Genomic DNA, 12,575 nt, shown 5'->3' on the forward strand with positions numbered 1-12,575 from the left:
TCAATACATAAAATTGCCATATCCATGCACATGATTTGCTAGTGTCCTCTGTCTTTTCCTCGAAAGCAGTGCTCATACAGTGTTAAAATCTTCTTTTAGGCGCTGCTTCATCTCTCAACATCAAAGCATATGTAGTCTGGAAACATCTGACGAGGGCAGCCTGTAGTAGATAAAGTAGTGAAGGTCTAAATACGTGCTTTATCAAATAGCTTTGCTAGAAAATGATTCCATATCCGAATGTGATTCAATAGACTTGTCAGCTGTGGGTATCCTAAAAAACATAACAATGATGGATCACTGGCTTAACCTTAAGCGAAATCCACTGAAGACATCAATGATGGGCCTTCATGCTCAAAACAAAGGGAGTTAAGTGAAAAGAAAAGGAAGTTTCGCAAGTACGATGGTGAATATTTATCATTGGGTTTCACATGTTCAGGTTCAGAACATGAACAGCAACCACAATGCGTGCTATGCTATGAAAGCTTGTCAAATGAGGCCATGAAACCTTCAAAATTACAAAGACACTTGGAAACTAAGCATAAAGAACATGCAACTAAATCCATAGAATTCTTCAAGAATAAGGAGCAAGAGCTACTAAAAAGTAGAAAAATAATTAAGAAAACTGCAACAGGATCTGTTAATGAAAATGCTCTGAAAGCTTCATATGAAGTGTCCATGCTCATAGCAAAAGCTGGAAAACCGCATACAATTGCTGAAGAACTAATAGTACCTTCTGCTAAAGCCATGGTGACAGCAATGGTTGGAGAAAAAGCAGCAAAAGATTTAAATTTGGTTCCATTATCTAACATCACTGAAAAAAAGCGAATTGACAAACTTTCAGACAACATGAAGGAACTGTTGGTCAAAAGAATTTGTAAAAGTCTGCATTATAGCCTACAAGTAGATAAAAGTACGGACATAGCAAATAAATCTCATCTCCTGTGTTACGTTAGATACGATTTTGAGGGGAACATTTGTGAAGATATACTGTTCTGCCGCTATTTGATACATACCACTGCTGAAGAGGTCTTCAGCAGTTTCAATGACTTTCTGACATCAAATGGAATTCAGTGGTCCAAATGCATAGGAATCAGCACAGATGGGGCACGTGCCATGTCTGGGAGACTAACTGGACTTGTAGCACAAATAAGGGAAATTAAGCCTTCAGTTGTATGGCATCATTGTTGCATTCATCGAGAAGCATTAGCCACTAAGAAGATACCAGAGGAATTAAAAAAGGTCTTGAATGAGTCAGTCCAAATTGTAAATTTTATCAAAGCTAGGTCACTAAATTCAAGGCTTTTTGAACAGCTTTGTCAGTCCATTGATAGTGATCATCATCAGCTTTTGCTGCATACAGAAGTCCAATGGCTGTCACGTGGTAGAGTTTTGTCTCGGCTTTTTGAATTAAGATATGAAATCAGAGTTTTCGTCACTGAACTGGAATCTCCATTTGCACTTGATGAGGGCTTACATGACTATACTTGGTTAGCTATGCTATATATGGTAGACATCTTCACCCATTTAAATGCACTCAATTTGAGTATGCAAGGAGTAGGTACCACAATTTTTAATGTTGAAGACAAGATTGAGGCAATGATAGAAAAGTTAGACTTATGTGCTCGTCGCTTAGCACAAAGAAATTTTGATTCTTTTCAGAACCTGAAGACATTCTTGGAATCTGCTGATGATGAATTATCGAACAAAGTCTTAGAAATTTTTATCCAGCATCTCCAAGATATGCGGTGTAGTTTTCGTCAGTACTTTCCACTTCCGGATGAAAGCAAAAACTGGATTGAAGATCCTTTTAATGTAGATATTGACAATTTAATGGGGCTGACAGCATCTGAAGAAAACGGTTTGATTGAAATCTCTACAGATAGTGCACTTAAACTTCAATTCAAGGAAAAGTCTCTGAGTCTGACAAATTTTTGGCTGCAAGTACGAACAGATTATCCTGAATTATCGTGCAAGGCACTTAAGGTTTTGCTTCCTTTCCCCACCACATATTTATGTGAGAAGGCTTTCTCAAATCTTATGTACCTTAAAAATAATAAGAGAAATCGCTTGCAAAATGTAGAATCTGACCTAAGGATTCAACTTTCCGAAATAAAACCAAACATGGAAAAGTTAGTTGCCGAGATGCAGCACCATCCTTCCCATTAAAATGTTTTTATTTTTGCATTTTTTCAATATAAAATAATAAAAGCTTTAGTAATGCAAGTATTTGTTTGGTGTGTACTTGTTTGTGTATTTTTTGCGAATTACTGTTTTAATTTTTTGAAATTTAAATTGTAAAAATTGCTTGGGGGTCCCCGGCCTCCAGTAGTGATTCAGTGGGGTTCTTCAGGAGTCAAATGTTTGGGAACCACTGTGTTAGTGACTGTGTGTATCTGTGTAAGTGGGTGTCTCAGTGGCTATATGGGTATGTGAGTGGGTGTTTGAGTGGCTGTATGGGTGTATAAGGGGGTGTGTGAGTAGCTGTGTGGGTGACTGAGTGGCTGTGTGAGTGGCTACATTGGTGAGTGAGTGGTTGTGTCAGTGGTTGTATGGGTGGGTAAGTATGTGTGTGTGACTGTATGGGTGAGTGAGTGGGTGTCAGAATGGCTGTAAGAGTGAGTGACTGGGTGTGTAAGTGTGCTGTATGGGTGAGTGAGTGGCTCTTTGAGTGAGAGTTTGGTTCCGAGTTGGTGTGTGAGTGGCTGTATTGGAGAGCATGTGTCTGCGTGACTGGCTGTATGTGTAAGTGAGCAGAAATATGAGTACTTGTATGGATGTGTGAATGGGTATGCAAGTAGTGGTGTGGGTGTGTGAATGAGTGTGTGATTGGTTGTATGGGTGAGTGATTGGGTGTGTGAGAGTCTGTATAGGTGAATAAGTGGGTGTGTAGTAGGCATATGGGTGAGTGTGCTGCTGTGTGAGGGGTTGTATGTGTGAGAGACTAGTTGTATGAGTAGCTGAGTGAGTGAGTGGGTGTGTGAGTGTCTCTGTGGATGAGTAAGTTGATTTATGAGTACTGGTATGGGTTTCTTAATGTCCCCAGGCATCCTGCTTCCCTGCCCTGGCTCCAGACTAACGACAGGGGAGATGCAGCTCTTTATATGGGGGCATCACACCACCTATTCAACTGTCACCAGGCAGGTCGCTCCCCTCACCGCCACGCAGCCCCCTGTGTGTCTGTGACCCTGCTGCTCCTGCACCCGTGTCAGCTGCCTGCTGCTGCCCGGTCACCCCCGCTGGCTGACTGCTCCTCTGTGGTTCCTGCCTCTCTGCTGTACCCCTAACCCTTCTCTTCTCTACCCCCTTTTCTTGCTCCCAGCTCCCAGCCTTGTTCCCCATGTGCCCCCTCTCTCCCCTTCTCTTCTGTATCCCCCCTCCCCCCGTGTCCCTCGCCGGTTTCTCCCACCATTTTTCCCGTTTTTTCCCGCTGCTGACCACTGCGGCCCCGCCCCCTCCTCTCCCATTGGCCTCCCCGCTCCCACCTCCCAGCTTCTCCTCCCTCCCTCTCCCCCTTATATGGAGGCCGCGCAGTGGCCGCGCAGCGGATGCGCGCAGCGGATGCGCCTAAGGCGCACCTAAGGCAAGCCCGTCTGCGCCCATCCGCGCCTGGACCGCGCCCAATGCCAGACCCCCTGGCCCTCGCCGACGCCAGCGCACCCGACTCACCTACGACACCACAACCCTCCACGCACTCAACGCCGGCAGAAACACCGCCTGCTACCGAGCCACCCCGAAACGCACCCACGGACCCTTCACCTGCCAAACCTGCCGCTTCACCTGCCTCCAAACCCGCACCGCACCAGCCAAACCGAGCCCCAGCAACAACCATCTGATGTGCATCCTGCTCAACACCCGCTCCGTCCACAGGCATGCCGTCGAACTCTGGAACCTCCTCGACTCGACAGCACAAGACATCGCCTTCCTGACGGAAACCTGGATGAACGCCTTCTCTTCACCCGACGTCGCCATCGCCATCCCAGACGGCTACAGAGGGACCGCATCAACCAGACGGGAGGTGGCATCACCATCATCCACAAGAACACCATCCGCATCACGACTAACTCGGATGACCCCTTCACCTCCGCCGAACACCTTCACTTCCAGATACACATCGACCCCAAGACCACGCTCAGAGGCACCCTCATCTACAGACCAGCGGGACCACGCACACGATTCAGCGAAGACATCACAGACTTCGTCAGCCCGCACGCCATCAACTCCACCGACTACATCCTCCTGGGGGACCTCAACTTCCACCTGGAGAACAGCAAGGACCACAACACCACCTCCCTGCTGGACAACCTTGCCAACCTCGGACTCAAGCAACTGGTTACCACCCCCACCCACTACGCCGGCCACACGCTCGACCCAATCTTCTCATCCAGCAAGTACGTCGCCTTCAGCCACTCCACCAAACTCCAGTGGACCGACCACATATGCGTCCACTTCAGCTTCAGAAGGACTACGACCCACCACCGCACACAACAGGCCCCTCGCAGGAGCTGGAACAAGATCACCGACAAGCAGCTCACCGCCTCCCTCAGCCAGAACCCCCCGCCAGCTCAACGGACCCCAACGAAACCGCCAACTACCTGACACAGTGGATCACCAACTGCGCTGACGTCCTCGCACCACTGGAGAACCCTCCCAGCAGACACGGCAGCAAGAAAGCATCTTGGTTCACCGACGAACTCATCACCTCCAAGAAGAACTGCCGCTCCCTGGAGGCTACCTGGCGCACCAACCAGACCACAGACAACATGATTGCCCTCAAGCACGCCATCCGCAAACACCATCAACTGATCCGCGTCATGAAGAAGACAGCCTTCAAGGAACGTCTGGACAACAACACCCACAACAGCAAGGAACTCTTCAACATCGTCAAAGAGCTCTCCAACCCCGACGCCGGAAACAACGACATCACTCCCTCGCAAGACCTCTGCAACTCACTCGCCGCCTTCTTCCACGACAAGATCACCGACATACACAGCAGCTTCGGCCCTCCAACCACGAACCCCACCACCGAACCAATGCCCCCCACCTCCACCCTCCGCACCTGGACCCCGGTCAGCACTGAAGACACAACCCGGACAATGAACACTATCCACTCCGGATCCCCCACGGACCCCTGCTCACACCACATTTTCAACAAGGCCAACGGCATCATCGCACCCCACCTTCGCGACATCATCAACGCCTCCTTTGACACCACCACCTACCCGGAGTGCTGGAAACATGCCGAGATCAGCGCCCTGCTGAAGAAACCTTCAGCAGACCCCACCGACCTCAAGAACATCCGCCCCATCTCGCTCCTCCCGTTCCCTGCCAAAGTCATCGAGAAGACCGTCAACAAACAGCTAGCCGACTTCCTCGAGACGAACGGATCCCTCACCCACTCGCAGTCCGGCTTCTGAGCCAACCACAGCACCGAGACCACCCTCATCGCGGCCACAGACAACATCAGAGCCCTACTGGACAACGGGGAAACAGCGGCCCTCATCCTCTTGGACCTCTCCGCATCATTCGACACTGTCTGCCACCGCACCCTAGTGCAACGCCTGAACAACATTGGAATCCAGGAGAAGGCCCTGAGGTGGATCATCTCATTCCTCGCCGGAAGAACCCAAAGAGTCCGCCTCCCCCGTTCCAGTCAGCGGCCACCGAGGTCATCTGCGGCGTTCCACAGGGATCATCGCTCAGCCCCACCCTCTTCAACGTTTACATGCGCCCCCTCGCAACCATCGCACGCCAACACAACCTCAAGATCATCACCTACGCCGACGACACCCAGCTGATCCTCTCCTTCACCAACGACCCGGCCACTGCCAGAGCCAGCCTACACGAAGGGATGAAAGACGTCGCCGAATGGATGAAGAACAGCCGCCTGAAACTGAACTCTGACAAGACGGAGGTCCTCATCCTGGGATCTTCACCCTCAGCCTGGGACGACTCCTGGTGGCCCCCTGCCCTGGGCACCACCCCCAAGCCAACGGACCATGCACGCAACCTGGGCTTCATCCTGGACTCCTCCCTGTCGATGACCAGACAAGTCAACGCCGTCTCATCTTCATGCTTCAACACCTTGCGCATGCTTCGAAAGATCTTCCGGTGGATCCCCACCGAGACTAGGAAGACGGTCACCCAGGCACTTGTCACCAGCCGGCTGGACTACGGAAACACCCTCTACGCCGGCACCACCTCCAAACTCCAGAGGAAACTCCAACGAATCCAGAACGCCTCAGCACGACTCGTCCTGGACATCCCCCTGCACAGCCACATCTCCGGACACCTGAGAGACCTGCACTCGCTCCCTGTCAGCAAGAGCATCACGTTCAGACTCCTCACCCACGCACACAAGGCCCTCCACGACCTGGGCCCCAAGCTCATCAACACCCGCCTGACCTTCCACACGCCCACCCGCCAGCTCCGCTCCGCCAGTCTCGCCCTCGCTGCCGTTCCACGCATCCGCAGAACCACCGCCGGAGGAAGATCCTTCTCCTACCTGGCTGCCAAGACATGGAACTCCCTCCCCATCCACCTCCGGACAACCCAGGACCACCTCGCCTTCAGGAAGCAACTCAAGACCTGGCTGTTCGAGCAGTAACGTTCCCCCCCCCCCCCCCCCCTCCCCCAGCGCCTTGAGACCCTACGGGTGAGTAGTGCGCTATACAAATTCCATGATTGATTGATTGATTGATTGATTGAGTAGGACTGTGTCCAGCCCTGCCCTCCCATCCTGCCAATGATGGCCTATCCGGGCACACCTAAGCTCTCTTTTGTGTATAGCTGTGTGGGAGGATTTCGCAAACCCCAACTGTCAGCTACAGGCACTAAATGGCTAAGGTAGGAAAATACCAACTTTCCAAAAGTGGCATTTTCAAACATGAAATGTAAAATCTGACTTTACCATGAGAGAGGATTTTTATTACACTTTTAAAGACAACAAACATGCACTGGCTACTTGCGCCCCTTTGGAAATTACAGCTTATTAAATGTAATAAGATAACTCGTATGTTAGACTACGGAGAAAGTAGGCCTTGCAGTAGTAAAAATCTAATGTAAGAGTTTTTCATTACCAGGATATGTAAAACTTAAAAGAACATGTCTATATTTTTAGATACACTTAACCCTGCCCTCTTGTCTGTCTACTGCTTGTCCTAGAAGTGACCTATATGCATTGAAAAGGAAGGATTGGGCCAGGCAAAAGGGTTGTTTTGCCAGGTTGAAAAGGCAGTTTAAGAAGTGCACTCAAGGGCGGCACTGACAGGCCTGGGGCATGTTTAAAGAGGCTACTTAAGTGGGTGGCACAATCAGTGCTGCAGGCCCACCAGTAGCATTTCATTTACTGGCCTTTGGTACATGCAGTACCACTTTACTAGGAACTTATAAGTAAATCAAATAAGCCAATGTTACCATGTTTTGAGTGAGCACATGCACTTTAGCACTAGTCAGCGGTGGTAAACTGCACAAAGTCCTAAGGCAGCAAAAATGAAATCAGCAAACAGAAGGAGGAAGGCAAACGGTTTGGGTAAAGACCACCCTAAGTCTGACAGGTCTAAAAATGTAATTGTGGTTTCTTATGTGCATATAGCACAGAGACAGCCATGGAACAAGTATCATCAATGTACACGAAAGACAGCATGAGTGTGCATATTTAGGGGTGAGTGACTGCCTGTTCTCCGTAATCTCTATCTGCTTGTGATGTTATTGATGTCATGATATGTTAGCTTCTCCCTTCCATGTTGGCTGTTCTTGTGTATATTGGTGGATCTGTCTTTGACAGTGTTTTCTCATTTCTTGACCAGTAGATCCATCGTGGTCCAAATGTTACCCACCTACTTAGACCTCCTTCCCATGCTGTACAGTGTGCCTTGGTGCCTTGGTGTTCAGTTATGTTATGTTAATAGAAATTTATAGAGCGCACGGTCACCAGAAGGTTTCATGGCGCTAACAGTTCTGTACCATAATTCTTAAACTTTCATTGTCATTATTAGGATCTGTACAGATTTAAGGGTGAGACATACTAGGGACAGAATTATCAATACTAGCTAGTGTCTTCCTTTCTACCTTAGGGCATTCAGAGTTGAAGTCATCTGAATATGGAATACACTTTTAACATGGGAGTTACCAGCTCAAAACTGATTCCAGGGACGTTTCTGCTAAAATTTGTCACCTGATTAGGGGTGGGCGGAATTTGCGAAAGTGACTTTCGCAAATTATCGCGAAAATGTTAAAAATCTCCACAAACACGCGGAAATATCGCGAAGATGCGGAAGTTTTTTTCCCGCCCGTTCGCGGTATTTTCTGCGAGAAGAAAGACGTGATCGCGCGACCAATGACATTACTGCGGGCGCGAACTGTCACGAAACAGCGCAAATGGCTACCAACAATCCAACATCTCGTGGAGAACGTGACCGGATCGGGAAAACTTGTCGGCGAACACGGGGATTCAGGTAAGGCGATCGCGCGCTTGAGAATGTATTATTTTACAGCGCGAGCAAGAAACAAATTATCGCTAAGCTGCGGAATGCGGAAATTTTGACATTTTCGCTCTCTCCGCGGAACGCGAAAATGTCAAATTATCGGAATTTCCGCGAGTGGAACGGAAATTTAGCCCAGGCCTACACCTGATCTGAGCATGTATTAAATGTGAGTTTAGTGGGGGCACAATGTGTTACAGTGAGAGAATTGTGGGTGGAGAGGGTGTCGGTGGCAGGGTGCACTAGGGGGGATCAGGTGTGGGAAGGGCTGTGTCAGTGCCCTCTGCCTGCCCCAGAGCCCTAGTGAATTTACCAGGTGTGGATGTGCACCAATTATAACTGGGCCCGGTATTTCAACAGCAGTAATTCTGTTATGGGAACCCGACCCATCTTGAAATTGGGTGAGGTGTTATCATCCCTGGGGATACTGCTCTGTCTGCCTTGTAAATGAGGACCTACATGGAGCTGCTAGAGCACCTGGAGTTCAAACGTGTTATCATCCTTCACGAGAATTTTATTAAATCATACTATATCTAAAGATATCATTTTTAACCGAGGTCCTCTTTTTGAAGGACTCACTTGTCCCATAAAGAACTTTGTGAGGTTTTTTTGACCTATTAAATCATAAAAACCATAATTCCTGTGAAATCCTTTCAATCCATTAGCTTCTCTTGGATATTTATTTTATCTCCTCTGATACCTTTTATAGTTTGATCTCTACTGTTCAATCATTGGACTTTAATCTTGACTCAGCTCTTGGTGTGTACACTCAAATTGCCAGAATGACCCAATTCTGTCACTTTCTGCTTCATCTGCTTCATCAAGTAAAACCATGCATTTATACATCTGACTTTAGAGTCATTTTCCAAGAACTGGTCAGGCAGGGGATATTTTGGGTCCTTCAAGTCTTGCTCCTTGTACATTATGTATTTAATACTACAATGAATGTGATGGCAGTTGTCAAAAAGTGGAAACTTAATACATCAACCTTGTTTGCTTTACACATATTGCTGCTACACTTTTTCCTATGCTCCATAGGACTAATAGATAAAGGGATTCTGGTCATAGGACTAAGAGTTCAAGGGGCTCAATAAAGCTTTTTCTACTACTCTCGGGGCATAGGGGTTGTGGGGAGGGGTAATCGTGAGATTAAGAAAATAGATTGTGATCCATAGAAGTGCAATTATAAGGCCTGTTGGTGATGTGTGCTGTGAAGTCTTGAGAAACCTAAACAATACCACCTCTTACTGTATTTGTAAGACTCATTTACCCAATGTTTCCTTGCACATTGATTCTATGTGCAGAATTTCTGATAAAGATGCAATAATACTACTACAAATAATAATGAGATAGATAGACAGACAGACAGACAGACAGACAGACAGACAGACAGACAGACAGACAGACAGACAGATAGATAGATAGATAGATAGATAGATAGATAGATAGATAGATAGATAGATAGATAGATAGATAGATAGATAGATAGATAGATAGATAGATAGATAGATAGATAGATAGATAGATAGATAGATGGATGGATGGATGGATGGATGGATGGATAGATAGATAGCCAGGCAGGCAGGCAGGCAGGCAGACAGACAGACAGGTAGGTAGACAGACAGACAGACAGACAGACAGGCAGGCAGGCAGGCAGGCAGACAGACTGACAGACTGACAGACTGACTGACAGACAGACAGACAGACAGACAGACAGACAGACAGACAGACAGACAGACAGACAGACAGACAGACAGACAGACAGACAGACAGACAGACAGACAGACAGACAGACAGACAGACAGACAGACAGACAGACAGACAGACAGATAGATAGATAGATAGATAGATAGATAGATAGATAGATAGATAGATAGATAGATAGATAGATAGATAGATAGATAGATAGATAGATAGATAGATAGATAGATAGATAGATGGATGGAGTGGATGGATGGAGTGGATGGTTGGATGGATAAATAGATCCCAAAAAAAATTAGAAATCCGTAATGGGGTAAAGGTACAGTCAACCAGTGGTTGAAGGGGTAGCTGGGTTCTGAGAACAAAATTGGACTGTTTTTGTGCTATTATTAATATTATTGCTATCAGGCCGCAGTTCGGCAGATGAGCTCGGAATCCTTTACAGGCAAATTAATATTAGATTACATTTATTATAAATAAAAGCAGAGCACAGTTTCTTCTGTTATTCCTGCTTATTAGCTTTTCTTTCAGTTGCTACCTGTACAGGCCGTACCAGAAAAAAATACAGCCTTTCAGCACCCTGGACAGCTCGACCAATTTGTGTAACACAGATCTGTTCAATGCCGGTCTCTGGGACTTGCCGTGCTGTACGACGCTCTCACTGAACAGTTTTACAAATAAGTAACGTATGCCCACATTTACTAAAGGATTGCGTGGGCGCGAGACAAAGCAATTTAACACTGCACACGTGGGTCTTTAAAATGTTAAATAAACACTGCCCGAGCACCGGTGCAAAACGTTAGTAAATGTGAGTCTTCATTTGTTTACAAACGCAAAGGTCAGAGGACTACGCTGTTACTTTTCACATCTTCCTTACTAACCTCGCCATAGAAATGAGCTAGTCAAGGATACTAGTCCCAGTTGACTGTAAGGTTTATTCACAAAAAAACAGCTAGCATGCATGAAATTGGGAAATGAAACAGTTACCAATGTACTGGTTCAGAATACATACTCGACAAAGACCACAAAAAACGGAACCACGCACTGTAGAAACACTACGCCGAGGAGAAAATGTACCCGCCTGTGAACTTTGCAGAGAAACGCCACTCCCCATAAATATGCCACGTCTTTCAACATTAGGAGTTAATTCACCAATAATGTATGAAGTGAAAGTATAACTGGAACTATTTTCAATTCACGAATGATTCACAAATGGAGGTGCACATGTACTACGGTCATGTGAGCATGGACTGAGTGCGCATTTTGATGGAAACACGAAAACATATCATGCACCGAAAAAACACTAAATGCCATGTCAACTGAGATGCAAAGTGTGACAAATATCTGAAAGGAAGGAAATGTTAGGGTTTCCCTCATACACTTAACATGCACTATTAACTTCCATTTCAACAAAACAGGCCTAATAAGAGAGATAAGAGGGAGAAGGGTGTGCAGATCACTTCAATGTTGAATATATGTGTAAGAACTAGGAAGTCTTTGCATGTGTGGACTACTTATTTGTAAATATGAAAAGAATAGTGTACTAAAAAAAAGTACATCATTCCCTTTTCTTAAACCCTGAAGGAGGCAAATTTCTTAATTTGCATGCATGCGTAAAAGCTGTGTGTAGGTTTCTCATTTCTCTATGTAGATCTGTAAATATTCCAATTTTCAATGACGATCAAAAATACAATTTGGTGATATGTAAAGAGTAGGAGAAAATGAGCAGGTTTGTGGCAAGGAGAAGCCAGTTCTAAAGAACCCAGTATGTATCAGGTGTCTTTTTCTCCCACATACCAATTATGTCTGCCACTGGGAACTCGCCAAAATGTAATTTGGCGAGTGCGCTTTGGGCTGCAGGCGGCTTCCACTGAAACAAATAAGGCTCAGAGCCAGGCTGTATTTTAATTAGATGGGGAGCCTTGCCAGGAATTAACACTTGCTTTGGCTTTAACACTGGAGACTCTTTCCTCGGTGATTATCACAGAGATTACATCCATGGCTTCTGTACAGAGATAAGCATGGGGGCGGGCTTCAACATGGCAAGATGCTATATGTACTTCACTGTTGGAGATATGGCACACGTTCAAATGGCAGTGTGTCATAGGTACTTGATAATCATGAATATTTCTGAGGGGCTGTCCTCTGCTCAAGCTCAGTATGTTTATGAGAACAACAAAACGATGGATGGAATGCTTGAACTAATCTCAACCATTGGTAATTGCCTTGTGACACATTCCAGTGCATTGGTTTTTGCAAACTGTGTCACTATAGAGAGGGGAAACCATCTGCAAACCAGTCTTTATCATGCTGTAATAGGAACAGGCTGGTCCAAACTGCTGGGCACGCCTACTCCAAATGGAAACCCAGACAACCCAGGACAGGTTTCAGACT

The 12,575-nt window shown here is 46.6% G+C and overlaps 1 protein-coding gene across 1 annotated transcript; it reads left to right on the forward strand.

Annotated features, from left to right (window-relative positions):
* The first annotated feature begins 498 nt into the window (after positions 1–498).
* LOC146780102 (zinc finger BED domain-containing protein 5-like) lies at positions 499–2,166 on the forward strand. Its single transcript, XM_085637115.1, has one exon. The coding sequence runs from the start codon at positions 499–501 to the stop codon at positions 2,164–2,166; it is 1,668 nt and encodes a 555-aa protein (XP_085493241.1).
* The last annotated feature ends 10,409 nt before the right edge of the window (positions 2,167–12,575 follow it).

This window comes from Triturus cristatus, chromosome 12 (assembly GCF_964204655.1).
Source record: "Triturus cristatus chromosome 12, aTriCri1.1, whole genome shotgun sequence".
In the NCBI taxonomy this organism is placed as follows: domain Eukaryota; kingdom Metazoa; phylum Chordata; class Amphibia; order Caudata; family Salamandridae; genus Triturus; species Triturus cristatus.

Bases quoted from the DNA above. Each gene is read 5' to 3' on its own strand.
- LOC146780102 (XM_085637115.1), top strand. From the start codon at position 499: ATGAAACCTTCAAAATTACAAAGACACTTGGAAACTAAGCATAAAGAA.